The sequence below is a fragment of the Euprymna scolopes genome, chromosome 38 (assembly GCF_053919585.1).
Source record: "Euprymna scolopes isolate OS-2025 chromosome 38, ASM5391958v1, whole genome shotgun sequence".
NCBI lineage: Eukaryota > Metazoa > Mollusca > Cephalopoda > Sepiida > Sepiolidae > Euprymna > Euprymna scolopes.
Genome location: NC_136519.1, coordinates 7717906 through 7734286, shown reverse-complemented (window position 1 = coordinate 7734286; position 16381 = coordinate 7717906). Strand labels below are relative to the sequence as shown.

Genomic DNA, 16381 nt, shown 5'->3' with positions numbered 1-16381 from the left:
TTAAGATTTTGTTAACATGGTTTAAAATCCTGTAATTTACAGGAAAATTTATACACTAATCAGAAAAAATGTTAGAGGTACCCTCTCCAACTATAGCGAAATAACTTGAGTTAAGCGTATACAATGAATCATTTGCTTCGTTATATTTAGACACATTATGGCAGATTTACGATCATTATTTCTCTAGATTTTTGCTTTTTTTGTATTTAAAAGTTTTTTTCTTCATGTTCACCCCTAACAAGGCATATTGCCGCTTGGACGTAAGGGGTTACTATTTGGGACCATGTTACCTAGGAAAGATTAACAAGATATTGTGTTTTTTTATTCAATTTTTTTTTTTAATTCATTTTTCACCCGAAGCAAGGCACAGTGCCACTTTAATGTAGGAGGCTACTATCGGGGACATAAGTTGCAGGGTATTATGAAGGGAGATGAGTAGCAAGATGTCTGTTCACATTACACTTGAACTTCTGCATGTCTGTACAGTTGGGAAAGCAGACTCCCAGAAGGGAGTTCCAAAGTCTAGCAGTTCTGGAGAAGAAACTATTGGAGTAGAAGGTTTTCTTACACCTACGGATCTCCACTGTGTAGGGGTGGGATTTGTCGGGTTTGTCGGGGGGGGGGGGGTATTTACGTCAAGGGAGCACAAGTGCTTGTAGTTCATCAGAGCATTCACCGTTAAAGTACTTGTAGAACAGGCAGAGGACTGCTACATTTCGTTGATGGGACAGAGGCTGAAGCCTAGATAACAGTTCAGGGCCTACCAGGTTGGCGACTCTCTTGAATCCTGTCCAGGAGTGAGAGACTAGAAGCAGATGCACCAGCCAAATGTGACAATACTCCATACATGGGCAAATGTTGGCCTTATACTGTTACGGGAAAATTCCAGGCGTAAGTAGCTTTCTAGCACGGTAGAGAGCCAACCTTCTTCGCAGGAAGCTTGGCAATGCTCTCAATGTATCTGTTCCAACTCATGTTCCCTGTGAACATTAGGCCGAAGAGTTTAAAGGAAGTACTTTCAAGTAATGTATTTTTGGCCATTACTATTTGTAGTAGAGAAGGTTTCTTCTAATTATTGAAGAAAACAAGCTTAGTTTTGGCAGCATTGAATGTGACCCTCCATTTTTACCCCCATTTCACTACAGATTGGAGACCTTCCTCTAGTGTTTCTGCCATTGCCTTAGATATGTGTTCATTTGTTTACCTCTCATGTCCAAGTGGGAGAGGCTAGTGGTAGATGCACCAGCCCAGATGCGGCAACAATACTCCATGCATAGGCAAATGGTGGCTTTGTAAAGGTACAGGATACTTTCAGGTGAGACTAGTCTTCTAGCATGATAGAGGGAACCCACTTTCTTTGCGGCAGCTTTTGCAATGTTCTCAGTGTATTTGTTCCAGTTCATATTCCTGCAAATGCTAGGCCAAGGAGTTTGAAGGAAGAATTCTCAGGTAGGGTGTTATTTGTCATGGATATAGGTGGATAGAGAAGAGTCTTCAATTGTTAAACGTGAGCAACCTAGTCTTACTAGCATTAAATGTTACCATCCATTTGCGGACCCATTCCACGAGAATCATTAGGAAATGATAGGTCTGGAGATCATTTCTGCCATCGTCTAAGATTTATCTATATCTGTTCTCCCCTCATGTATGTTATGGAGCATTGTATCATTAGCAAATATACCCATCTCAGACACAATATTATCAGGGATGTCGTTTATGAATATCAGAAATAATAGTGGTCCAAGGATTGACCTCTGAAGCACTTCCACATAAATGTTATGCTACTTGGATCAATGACAACCCGAATGGTTCTATTGTCTAAGAAGGATTTAATTACATTTAGTATACATCCAGTTATACCGTACAGTTTAATTTTCATTAGCAGCCCTTCATGCCAGACTTTGTCAAAGGTCTTGGATATATCAAGGGCTACAACCCTGGCTTCACCCGCTTTATCCAGTACATGGTATATGCATTCAGAGAGGACTTAAAATATCTGTAGTAGAACGACATTGCCAAAATCCATACTGTTTGCCAGAGATATTTTCTTTTGCAAGGTGGGTGGACTAGTGCTTGATTAATTAAAGCTTCAAAGATTTTAGTGTAGAGGGGGAGGAGACTTATAGGGTGATAATGGAGAGAGAGGGTTGGTCCTTTCATCAGAATTCTTGTACACTGGTACCACAGAGGCCATCTTCCATCTATTAGCGAAGCTAGATTCAGCAAGGCATTTATTGTAAAGCTTGGAAAGTATGGGAGCTAGCATTTCCAGAAATCACGAGTTCGTATATTTTGCGATTCTGCGTTCCCTTATTATTTCAACATGCTTTTGACTGTCGCTATTTCTCTCTTACAATGCATATACAAATTTTTGCCTATTTGTATTTGACTTATGACGTACAAACCGGTGGAATGCATGTGGTCTTTGTGCAATAGCAGCTGCACAATCTGTAGTGAACTCTGGGGGTGAATGGGGCTTGCTTGCTATAATACTTCCGTGTGGGAACATGTGCTTCCATGCTTACTTTGCACCATTCAGTTGTCTCATCGACAAATTGTTCAGCAGGAAGAGCGAACAACAAGATGCAAAAAACTGATTATTTTTACTGCTTTAATTCAGTTACTTAAAACATCACAGCAAATCGGTTGAAACGTTGAAATAAATAAAAAACATTTGAAATGAGAATCCAAAAAATGTGAATTATCAATCCTCATCTCAAAAATGCAGAAAGAAATTTGTATAAAAATAAAATTACTAAAACCTTAATGTTTATTTTATATGAATAAATTTGAAAGTTTTGTTTCGCGTCTACAATAAAGTTATGAATTAAATGTTTAAATTACAGGTATAGATTTTTAACATTGTCTCCTATCAAACTGTCGCTCATAAAAATAGATTTAATTATCGTACTTGCAAATACATTAACAATTATTGATTTACATTATGGTATTTGTGTCATTTTTTAAAACAAAAACAAAATAGGAGATTTAAACTTCAAAAATCATTCATAAAATCACGCATTCCATCTGCATTAGAAGATGGATACAATAACAGATTCACATGGCGGACATTTCAATTATTTCTCAAATTCCTTGCCACCATTTTATAATTAACTAGCTCTATTCAGTCAGTATTGCCCAGATAATTACACAAAAACCGAAACAGATGTATGGAGTATTGTTGTCACATTTAAACTGGTGCATCTACTACTAGTCTCTCCCTCTTACAGTCTAAAAAAAAAAGAATCTCAAATCGAATAGGTCCTGCATTATCTACCAAGCTTCAGCCTCTGTCCTATCACCAGTGTTGCATCACTCTGCCTATTTTGTACTTTATTGAAATGCACTTTGATGAACTCATAGTACTTGTACCCTCCTTCATCATACATACTCCTGACTAACCCTACAAGCAAAATCCCATCTCTTCACTGTTGAGGTTCCTAGATGCCAGAAAGCCTTCTACTCATAGTTTTTTCCCCCCCTCAGACTTTGGAATTACTTCTGTTTCCTGTTTCCCTGACTTTACTAACCCACAGAAGTTTAAATGCAATGTGAACAGGCATCTCACTGCTAAGCCCCCACCCCCACCCCCACAGTCCCCAGTTAGACACGATCCCAAATATTCTAAGTGGTAATATGCCTTGTTTGGGGTAAAAAAAAAAATTAAATTAAAAAAAAAAAAAGGAAAAATAAAAGGTAATAATGAAGCAAATTCAAACATGCAACACGTCAATGTTAGGCATGGTGATTAGAGGCAAAAATTGCTCAGCATAGTCAACCGCATGCAACAAGTGCAACATTACAGGTCACTATAAAAAAAGCTGCAGTCATTGCCACACAGGTGGACATTGAGACAGTTTCAATAAGTTCAAGCAGAGAATGAAATTTATATTTGGATTCTTCAGACTACTGTTCTAGTCTTGAATATCCCTTGGTATAGCGGATAAAATATTTGGTAAAATTCAGTTGTAAAGTTACTCTTCTGGAGGTTAAAGGTTCGCAGTGTGGTCATCACCAAAAATACAATTGCAAATTGTTTGGGACTTCTACCCAGTCATGGCTGACAAAAGTAAAGCATGCTACCCTTGTGGATTAAATAAAAGGTTCTGTTTGAAACTGTGCAGATTCTTGAGTTCGACAAGATACTCTTGAAGGTTGTAGGTTACATAGACCAAAACATTGTGAAAATAACACTCAAGATGAGAAAAGTAGTCAGAAGAAGCCAAATAATACTTTCAGAAACATAAAAAAATGAAATGTTAACCATCATCACTTTTGTAGAATATCAGATCTACAAAGACTTGTTCTAAACCACAATCAACTATCAGGGAAAAAAACTACTGCACTACCTGATGCGCATACACAATTTTGGTAGCTAAAACCTCCAAACCCAACAACAATACCCATGATTTTCAGAGCCATATCACACCACTACCTACTCCCCATTGCAGGAGCTATAAAAAATAAAAAAAACCAAGCTCCTATCTTTACATCATCAACGCTCTGATCCCCATCTGGCATCAATTGAAATGGATGGCTCTCGTTTTGGGGAGGCTCCATGCTTTGACAAGCTTTTAGGTCTGACATTTACTCCTCATCTGAAATGGAACACGTACATCAAATATGTTGCCAGGGACGCTGGGAAAATGGTGGGATCCTTCTACCGCTCCAGAAGATATCTCACTACTAATGCAATTCTCTATCTGTATAAAAGCCAAGTACGTCCAAGGATGGAGTACTGCTGCCACATCTGGACAGGAGCTGCTAAAAACAGCCTATCCTGCCTTCACAGAGTACAAAATAGACTTTGTGGCTTAGTGGGGGGATGCCCTTTTCTCTTCCCAGCAACTTCTCTCCCACAGAAGAGACGTTGCGAGCCTGTCTTTATTTTATCGTTATTTTCATGGCAGGTGCTCGTCTGAGCTCCAATCCCCCCCTCGCCAATCTTTCACAAGAAACACCCGTCTGGCTGAAACTACTGTCAATAATTTTCCCCACTCTTTATCTGTGCCTAAATCCAAACGTAGATTCCATGAGCAAAGCTTCTTTCTCAGAAGTGCACGACTGTGGAACTCTCTTCCGTTTGCCTGTTTCCCACCTGACTACAACTTGGACGTCGTCAAGTCCAACATAAACAAACTCCTGATAAACCGCCACTTTAAGTGAGACACTTTATCAAAACCCCCAATACTAATGATTAATACAATACTATCTCATTGATTACTGTACATGCAATAACCCTTATCCCTGAGTGGCCTTCGGGCCTTGATAAATGGTGACAAATTGTCAACCTCTCGGTAAAAAAAAAAAAAAAAAAAAAATGACCAAGATGTTCTGAGGAGTTGAAAAAATTCTTTTACTCGCTTCTTCATAAGTTTTATTTCTGGGTTTTTTTATTTTATTTGATGCATTTATGGGCACCTATCTTAATGTCATTTATTTAAATCTATATTTCATATTCTACACTTATACCCCCATTGGAACAGCTGAATTAGTATTATTAGGTTGAAGTAAATTTTAGGAAATATGACAAGAAATGATAGGTTGTATGGGATCGCCTGTAACAAAAAAAAATTTTTCATAAATAAATATAAGGGTTATTAAACTGGGAAAGTATTCCTGAGAGAAGGAGAGAAATCTGCAATTATCTGGACCACCTATAACTATAAAAAACTTGATTTCCTTATTAAATGCCTATAGGGAAGACATCAAACAAGTCTCTACTCACCATCTTATATACTTTCTCCATATTACAATACATATATAATGCAAATACCAGATGTTATTTTACTTATTCTAGCTTAAAACTGACTAAAATAGAAAAGAATGTCAAAGTAATAAATATCAACAAATCAGAAAAAAAAAAATTCCATTCAATTTAAAAATCAGGTCAATAAGGTCAAACAAAAAAGAAAAAGAAACTGTAACATGATAATTGAAAGATCCAAAGTTCTGTGAAAATTCTCAATAAAAATATTTCTACAAATAATAAAAATTACTTAAACATTAAAATCTTGTATTAATAACTCCATTCAAGTTCATCCCCCTCTCCCAAACAGTAGAGAAAAAAAACAATGTTATATATCGGTTTAAACCCCCTTTTGAAACATATTTCTCGCAACAATAAAATAGTTACGTCTGTCACACTACAAAAACACTTTTCCCATAAACTTAACATGCAATCTCCCTAAAACTAGCTCAATTTGCCAAAATTTAAAAAAAAATAATTAAAAAAAAATAGGATTGCTCGTCTGAGCTCCAATCCCTCGTCCCCCCTCGCCAATCTTTCACAAGAAACACTCGTCTGGCTGAAACCACTGTCAATAATTTTCCCCACTCCCTATCTGTGCCTAAATCCAAACGTAGATTCCATGAGCAAAGCTTCTTTCTTAGAACTGCATGCCAGTTGAACTCTCTGCTGCTTGCCTGTTTCCCACCTGACCACAACTTGGACGTCTTCAAGTCCAACATTAACAAACTCCTGGAAAACCGCCCCCTTAAGTAAGACACTTTATCAAGACCCCCCAATATCTCATTGATTACTGTACATGCAATAACCCTTATCTAGGCACCGCCAAAAATGGCCGCAAAATCAAGTTGTTTTTTAAAACGAAATTACATTTATTAAAATCCATTATTTCTGAGTAACTTTTTTTTTCCGGAAAGATAAAACCCTGAATTTTATCATATAGAAAACAGAATAATGAAAACCTTTTTCTACTATTTTTAATTAAATTTTAAATGTTAAATTTTCCCAAAAAGTTAACAATTGACACTTTTTGTCTTGCACAAAAAACGTACATAAATATTTAAAAAAAAAGGTTTTTGAAATAATTTATTTATTTATTTATTGTCTAAGATTTAGGATGATTTTCTAAGAGAATATGCAAAAATATTATAATATAAGTACTTGGATTTCAAATAATTCCACTTATTCATATAGGTAACCAGTTATTTTGCGTCGATTTAGAGTCTAGATCGAGACTGTTTACGTTTGCGTTTGATAAGAAGCAAACTATGGAAGACCAAACAGGCCAAAATAACTTATTTTTCAGTGACGAAAATTTCAATGTATTATTAAACTGAGGCTGGCCAGTATCAGATGGGTGACCATTTGTATGAGTTTGGTTTTTAATGTGTATGTGTGTGGGGACCAGGCTCCCCAAAATGGGGGGGGGGGGGCAATTTAAAGGAAAATAAAAAAAATTATTTCAGCGCGTTTGGTCCACCGTAGTCGCAAGGCGGCAAACGTTTTCAAACGGGATCGAAAAAAATGATGCTATTTTTAACACAAAGGGCACAATATTTACCGAATTTCTTTTTTTTGTATCGATTCTTCAAAGCATGCTCTGTGTAATAATGGTCATGCATTATTCGGCTCGCTAAAAAAAAAATTGGTAATTTATTTATCAAAGATTTTAAAATGGCTTTTTTCGTATAAATATTAAAAAAAAATTTTTTTGTTTGTTTTGCTTAACTTAAATTAATTATTTTACTTAACATATTCACCGAATTTCACACTTCAAAACTCAAAAGCGGGATAATTAAACACAATCGAAGTTCTGATATTCAGACGTCAAAATAAGGTATGCAAACAATTTTTTTTTTTTTTTTTTTTTTTTTTAAATCTATAATTCTGTCCCTTACAACAACACAATATGTTGAGTTCAGTTTCAGATGATTATTTTAAGCATATTTGTTCCCACTTCAAAACAAGGGGGGGTTTTGTAAGCAAAAAAAAAAAAAAAATATATATAAATATCGTTTATGAAAAATAAGTACACTGTTATAAAGTTCATTCTTCTCTTAATAATCGCTGAAAATTTCGTATTGATCGGATAATTACCTAATTTTTGGTAGATTTTTAAAAAGACGGTCCGTCAAAAAGTACTGACCTGCCCCCCCAGTTTTGGCGGTGCCTACCCTTATCCCTGAGTGGCCTTTGGGCCTTGATAAGTGGTGACCCCCATGTAAAAAAAAAAAAAAAAAAAAAAAAGGACATTATGCCAGTTAGGTTATCAAGGAAAAGAGTCCTATAGGAAGATTTAGGAGTAGAAGGTGGGATTATCATTAACGTTTCAGTTAAAGATTGAATAACTCAAACAAGATCAGCCACACAAATTGTCAACCTCTCGGTAAAAAAAAAAAAAAAAAAAAAAAAAAAGGACCAAGATGTTCTGAGGAGTTGAAAAAATTCTTTTACTCGCTTCTTCATAAGTTTTATTTCTATTTTTTGTTTATTTGATGCATTTATGGGCACCTATCTTAATGTCATTTATTTAAATCTATATTTCATATTCTACACTTATACCCCCATTGGAACAGCTGAATTAGTATTATTAGGTTGAAGTAAATTTTAGGAAATATGACAAGAAATGATGGGTTGTATGGGATCGCCTGTAACAAAAAAAAATTTTTCATAAATATAAGGGTTATTAAACTGGGAAAGTATTCCTGAGAGAAGGAGAGAAACCTGCAATTATCTGGACCACCTATAACTATAAAAAACTTGATTTCCTTATTAAATGCCTATAGGGAAGACATCAAACAAGTCTCTACTCACCATCTTATATACCTTCTCCATATTACAATACATATATAATGCAAATACCAGATGTTATTTTACTTATTCTAGCTTAAAACTGACTAAAATAGAAAAGAATGTCAAAGTAATAAATATCAACAAATCAGAAAAAAAAAATTCCATTCAATTTAAAAATCAGGTCAATAAGGTCAAACAAAAAAGAAAAAGAAACTGTAACATGATAATTGAAAGATCCAAAGTTCTGTGAAAATTCTCAATAAAAATATTTCTACAAATAATAAAAATTACTTAAACATTAAAATCTTGTATTAATAACTCCATTCAAGTCCATCTCCCTCTCCCAAACAGTAGAAAAAAAAAACAATGTTATATATCGGTTTAAACCCCCCTTTTGAAACATATTTCTCGCAACAATAGTTACGTCTGTCACACTACAAAAACTCTTTTCCCATAGACTTAACATGCAATCTCCCTAAAACTAGCTCAATTTGCCAACATTTAAAAAAATAATTAAAAAAAATAGGATTGCTTTCCTTCCCAGTGCAGACACATTTTAGATTTAAAAAAAAAAAAACAAGGTCGAACGATAAAATTCTCGCCATAGAAAAGATGAAAGCATTCCATTTCTGTTTGATGATTTTTTTTCTTGTTGCAGACCATCTACTAGTTGCCCAGTTATGTACAAATCCCAGACCGATAAAAGCCTTGTATCATGTCTGAAAGTGACACAATGTTCAATGAGCAAGATTGGAGATGTGCCACTGTACAACTCATGCTCTCTGCCAACAAATTTTTACTGGACAAAAAGAATGCAATTTTCAAGGCCTTTTCAAGAAATTTTTAATATTTTAAAAGATTTTTCAAAGTAATAATAGAGATAAGACCTTTGCAAGGCAAAAGTCAAAATTCAAGGACTGTTAAAGTCTGTGCGAACCGTAACAGATCTATGCAACGAATCCTTATGAGTTTCTCTCTTGGATAGGGTCCCAAAAAAATAAATAAATAAATAAAAGAAAAAGAAAAAAAGGGTCTCCAATCTAATAGTTCCTAATTTGTCAACCAGGCTTCAACCCCTGTCCAATCACCACAATGTTGCATCCCTGTGTCTGTTCTACAAATATTTTAATGGAATGTGCTCTGATGAACTTGTACCCCCTCAACATAAATATCCCTGACAAACCTGCTTAGTAACTAAATCACACCCCTTCACTGTTGAGGTCCCTAAATGCCAGAAAGCTTTCTATTCTAATAACTTGTTCCCTTAAACAGCTAGACTTCCCTTCCTACTTCCGTCTGTACGGATATGCAGAAGTTTAAATGTAATGTAAACAAATATCTTGTGAATCTTTCCTAGGCATGATCCCAAATAGTAGCCCCTTACATCCAAGTGGCGATATGCCTTGTTTGGGGGTGAAGGAGAGTAAAAAAAAAAAAAGTAGATCAACAGGTTAGATTTGGTCTCCAGGAAATATATTTCAACCTCTGAACACTTGGACTATAGACCCCTGATGATGAGCTGATGGAAGGCATCCATATAAGTTGAGGAACTGGGTTTATGTTTGTATTTTCTTTGAACTTTACATTTTTGGGAAGTGTTGAACAGGTCAGCTGATGAGTTGAGAGCAGAACTACGAGAAGAGGAGTATACAGTAGTGTTAGGAATGATTGATCGGAATTAAAAAAAAAAAAAAAAAGAACTTTTTCAAATATTGGTATCGGAAATATCTGAGCCTAATTTCCAATTCTTTTAGTTTTTTTTTTTGTTGGCACAAATGAAAACTATGGATGCAAACCTTAGAATGTGTTGAATGAAAGTCTTAAATGCAATACATTTAGGAAAAATATTAAGTTTGTTCAATTAAAAAAAAAAAAAATTGATCTAGATTTAAAAGTAGATGAGGACTCTTCACTTAATCCCCCTCCCTACCCCTCAAATAAAAGTTTAATTTTTTAGGTGATTTTAGAATTGGAATCGGTAATTGTATTTGAATTAGGAATTTAGAACCGAATATGTAATTGTATTGGAATCGAGAAAAAATATTGAAATTGTCCCATCATTAGCATACAGGCTATCTTTGTAAATAGTTGAAGACATCATGATCTGCCGCATCGTCATTCAAAAGAAGCCTAAAAATCAAATGCTAATGACAGAGTAGGGTTCAACAGAAGTAGGGAAGGATTAACTTTATTCACTGCTCTAGAACAATGGCCTACAAACTGAACACAAGGTTTTTACCTCAGCATCAAAATCAAGTCTTTACCAATGGTTCCCAATCAGTGTGCCGTGAAGTGATTTGAAGTGGAAGTTACGAGTTGTTTCAAGTCGAAAACAGTTTTCATACAGTATTAACCCGAATGGTACTTATATGATGTTAACACTAAAATATCAAAACATAAAATGTGTAATAAACCGTTTCTTTAAATTGTTGGGTATTTTGAATTTTTTGATAATAAACAATGGCAAACCATTATTATTCACTATTATTATTCTATACAAGATGCTGAATACAGGATATGTTTTGTGAATGAAATTTTTCCTTATATGATCCTCCTTATTTTTATTAATTGCAAAAAGGCCTTAGGAGTAGAAAATATTCATTTTTTTGTGATAGGTGTGCTGCAAAAATTTAAAGAGCTTAATAATGTGCTGCCATGTAAAGATACTGTTCCTGTGTCGTTCACCCTCTCAGACTTTGTCTTCTCTCTTTGAGAAGAGGTTAGTGTTTTTAAACGCCTGAAATGCCCCTACCAGGGAATGCCGACAGGACTGTTCAGGCAGTTTTTGCAGGACAAAGTGTCCTTTCTCGTGAATCCCATTTTCTGGCCCAGGTGTCATACTTCTCATTGTGATAGAGAAATAAATATGTAAGATCGCACAATGAAACAGCTGTTGCTAAAGTTCTTGTATCTAGTTGTTGACAAAATATAATGCTCACGCATACTGGTAACCGAATTTCTAACTTCTTGCACTGGTTTGAATTATCAAATATGTTACAATCAACTACATAAATATGTGACAGGCCAGTTTTCGAGGTCAGACAAATCAAGGTTGAATTAGTTCACAGTAAAAAAAAAAAAAATCAAAGATTGATATAGGATTTTCAGTGTAGTCCTAGTTGAAAGTACATAGCTATCCGAATGCTCAGCTAACTATTTTTTTTTTTTTTGATAAGCAATTTGTGTATTTTTTTCTTAGTTACCTAAAAGAGGTCAATGTTTTTAAATTTTTTTATTCCTTTTTTTTCTCGCAAGGGAGGAGATGCAAATGGAAGAAAATAAATTGTTTTAATTTTTATTTATTCTTTCAGTCTTTTTCGTAGAGGGGGCCTATTGCCACTTGGACTTAGGGTCAGTGGTAAGGTTGGCTATAGTGTTTGTTTGCTTTTTGTTTCTGTTTTTATGGAGAAGGAATACTGGAAAAGGAGAGTGGGTGCTGATAAACTGGAATTAAGAATATTTACGAAATATTAAAAGAAAACTAAGTAGCAGTATGAAGTGCAAGTGGGCAACGTTATTTATCCGAAAACGAGTACAAATATTAAAAAAATTGTAAAAATAAATCAGCAAAAGTGTGTGTGTGGGAGGAGAGGTATGCCAAATATTTATCGTCATAATTTGCCGTTTGCATTTCTCGGCAAATTTTAGGTAATTATTTAGAATCACTCCACACTCCAGTCTTCAATCGGGCGTGTTTATTGGGGTGGGGATGAATAGTACTCCGAGAACGATTTCTAACCCTAACCTGAAAGAAAAAAAAGAAAATCGTTTGAAGACGAGAATAACTCTAAAACTATAAAATTCCGTAATTCGTGGGCAATAACTCGGGAATCTCCTTTAAATTCTTAGCTGAATAACTGATGGCTTACAGAGGCGCTTGAAGAAATTGCTATAAATATATTTTTAAGAATTTTAAAATAATTGACGTTTGTGAAAACAAAAAAATATTTTCATTATCATAAAAAAAAAAAAAAAAAAGTATGGTGATGCAGAAGAATAGGTAACTCGAAGTCCGCAAATATTTTCATAAAATACTAAAAACGGTGCTAATGCAGAGAGTGATCCGCGCTATTTTTTAAATCGTATTTCCACGTTTAATTAAAGTTTTATGGGTTTTTTTTATTCAATTGTAAGGTTAAAGTACAGAATAAAACACCCTCCCCATGTTAAGAATGGCTTTTTAAATAATGACGTTATTATTTCAGCACGGATCACTCTCTGCATGAGTACCCTAAAAACATTCAAAACAATAACATTTTGATCAGTTTATGCAAAAATGCAATTTTTTATCCAACATTGCTGCCGACTTCAGGTCGCCTATTCTTTTGCATCACCAAAAATATTTTGTAGATTTAAATCATTTTTGGTACTTCTACAGAATTTGAACAGAAGTTTTTTTGTTTTTTTTTCTAACCGTAAACCAAGTTTTAGTGTCACTTATGCAGAATATGGACAGTTTTAGGGTATTTTTGGTTATTAAATTATTAGGTGAAAATACTGAATAGTTACAAAAACGCCTCTATCCTCTACATTAAGAATGGGTTTCTAAATACGTGCTATTAACCATTAAAACAGAAGAATCGTTTAATATTTGACAAAAATTCTGTTCACCATATTATTTTAGCACGGTTCGTATTACCTAAGTGAACTGAAGTACTAAATTACCGTTTCAGGTTTTATTCGGCAAAGTCGGTTTGATTCGGTTCAAATCCTGTAGAAAAATTTTACAACATTCGTTTAGGTTTTCGTTATATAATGTTTAGCTTGTTAAGCTATAGTCGAGAAATCGATTTTTTTAAATATATCATTTTATGCAAAAATGTACTTAGTCATGTCGAAAATAGTAATATATCCAAAAATTTTGAAAAATCATTGAGTAGAATGTCTGCTATTGTGTTTTTATAAAAAAAAAACAAAAAAAAATTGCAGTCATCTAAAATATTCTTTTCTGCCTATAGCCACTTACTATTGCCTACTTTATAACGTACAAGAAAAATGCGATTTTACCCAAATTTCCATAAAAATTACGTACTTTTAACTAGACAAATTACTTGATTTTTTGTAATTTTATGATATTACTATTTTCGGCATGACAATTAAGTGCGTAATATTGTTTTTGGCTAAAACATTTAAAAATATCGATCTGTCGTCGTCCAGTGGATTTTAACATTTAATGTCTTTTTGTTTAAACGCGTTTTATTTGTTTATTCAGAACAGGGATTTAAAATATTTAATCGATTGGAGTTCGCCATTGATTTTCAAAAGGGTAAGGCATTTTTTGTTTTTTTTTTAATAAACAAGTGATTAAGAAACAAGTATATAACAAATAAATGTTACCAAACGCAAGAGGAGTTACTCTTCTAGCTAGTTTAATAACTTGTGTGATTTAACTTACTTTAAAGCGTTTATTTACTTCCAAACACAAGTAGAGTCTTAAGTCAGAACAAAATGTGTGATTTGGAGTTTCGATAATCGCTCAAAAAAAAAATAATAAATTAAATAATACTGATATAAATTCACCCAATAAATGTCACATTGAGTGAATTTCTACCAGTACTTTGTTTAATTTTTGATTTATGGATCAATTATGGAGACCCTGCGCTTTCGCTTCATATCTTTCATTTTATTCTGGTTCAAACGTACCTAACACTACTTGTGTTTCGAATTAAAATAAGTTAACTCACAAAAAAAAAAAAAAAAAAAAAATCCAGGTAGGTAGAAGCGTAACTTAAGTGGCCGTTGGTAACATTTGCTACTTGGTCACATTTTCGAGCGGACCTGAACGAGCTTTCCCTCCTATGGTAAAATTAATTTTTTTATGTTTTATTTTTCTGCGGATTATTGTCAATAACAGACTTAATTTTCATATTAACAGGAAAAAAAAATGTTTAAGTTTAATGACTTTTAACGTGATAACGTCCTATTAAATTGATACCCCACTTTTCGGTTTATCAGCAAAACTCTCCTTATTAAGCTATTTTTGTGTAAAAGAAAAATTTAATAGAATGTTATAATTTAAAAGTGATCACCCACTTTAAGACGTTTAATAATTTTTTTTTTTTTTTTCCCCTACTGATATAAAAGTTAATTCTGTTATCAACAATGATAATTTTACAGCAGGGGGAAAGCTCGTTCAGGTCCGCCCAATTTCAGTTATCTATACTAATAAAAAAATAATATAAAAAATACCCGGATTATAAGACTCATTAAAAAAATTGGAAGTGTAATCTGCTTGTTTTTTGTCAAATAAAAGTAAAGTTAATATTGATCAAGCAATTAAAAATAAGCCAGAGAGAAAAAATAATCCTAAAACATAAAACTTTAACAAACTGAATTAAATATAACAACAAATATTCACTCGGCTCGTTTTTGTTTTGTTTTTTTTGTAATAAGAAAACAGCAGTTCAAACAGAAATAAAACAAGTCGAATATATTTTAGAAATGTATGTTTACATACCAATAATTTCATGGAGTAAAAAAAACCAAATCAGCTGATATTCAAGAAAAAAAAAATCCGTCGACCGTTCAAAAATATATTTAGATTTTTGTCTAGTAATATTAAAACCAATCCTCGTCCGCATCGTACGTTGTAAACGGGACATATTTCTCCCAGGTTGCCGCACATTTTAGAAGTTGCGTCACCGCGAAAAAAAAAGCTTTTTAAATATGCAAATTTTTACCATTTCAGTCTGCATTATCATCACCTATTTTAATATTAAACATGTCTAAAAGCATTATGATTTTGTCCGGCATAATAGATAAGTTTCAAGTATGTATAATAATAATTACCATAATATATACATAGGGGCGTAGGTATATATTTACGAACTTTAAAATAAATTCAATTTTTCATAGAGATATATGGGCGTGCTTTTAGCAGGATGGGGGAAAATATTTAAATAACACTACAATGCAGACGTAATTCCGGGTTTAACAGGTGGTTACAGGTTTTTTTCTTCTTTTTAGTTAAACAAAATAACACATTTCTAAATGCTAGAAGTAAAGAGGAAATTTTATTTTCATCGAACAAAGATGTTTTAGAAAAACAGTTTATTATTTTAATTATTAGTAATTTATTACGGAATAATAATCAGATGTTCGGACATTCCGGCGTTCTGCGTATCATGTGAGCGATAAAATGTTACAGATAAATACATTTATCCTAGATATATGAATGTCGATAAATAAATATATTTTAAAACCAATGTTTTATTTATTTATTTTTTATATAATTTACTTATGAAAAAATAAATAATTTACTGTACCTCTTCGACCTGGCCTGTATCAGCATCCGCCATTTTGATAATATTTGTATCACGTGATTCTTACTTCCGGTTTTGTTTTTCGTAAACTTCCGGTTTCTGCATACGTGAACTTTGATTTTGAATTGTTTGAAGGAGTAATAATTAGAAAAAAAAAAGAATTGTTGTACTAATTGAAAAATTTTATTTGAGCTTTTTATGTTAATGATAGGATAATTTCATAACATTTGAAGATTATAAATTACACACAGCGGGCTCCGTAAAGCAGGCCTGTTCACTGAAAAATGACGTCATGCAGTGCATGCACGTCGTAGGTAAGTAAGATCTTTCGAACTGACTGTCGATAATGAATGAGAGCTTAAAAAGGCAGAAAACTTTTTAAAATGCATTTAAAGAGAAAAACAAGGAACACGGTTTATTTTGAAACTAAACTTTATTTCATACTAACCTGGGTACCCGGCGTTGCCCGAGTGTTTGGGGGAGGGGGGAGAGCAAAAAAGAAAGTGGTAGTAGGCAGGCAGGCTCAAACCCGTACTGCGAAGGAGGAAAAGAATGTGGAAAAAAAAAGAATGTGACG

General features: G+C 33.6%; 1 protein-coding gene across 4 annotated transcripts in view; it reads right to left on the bottom strand.

Annotated features, from left to right (window-relative positions):
* LOC145263058 (vacuolar protein sorting-associated protein 41 homolog) overlaps nt 1-16083 on the bottom strand; it is a 411356-nt gene extending 395273 nt beyond the window's left edge. The window contains exon 1 of one of the 4 annotated variants that reach the window (XM_080119907.1): nt 15808-16083. In XM_080119907.1, the coding sequence (XP_079976033.1) occupies nt 15808-15840 (33 nt within the window). In that variant the 5' untranslated portion in view covers nt 15841-16083. Of the gene's footprint in view, nt 1-14999; nt 15412-15807 lie in introns of those variants that run through there. The other 3 variants (XM_080119904.1, XM_080119909.1, XM_080119906.1) reach the window with 3 other exon arrangements.
* Nucleotides 16084-16381: the final 298 nt, after the last annotated feature.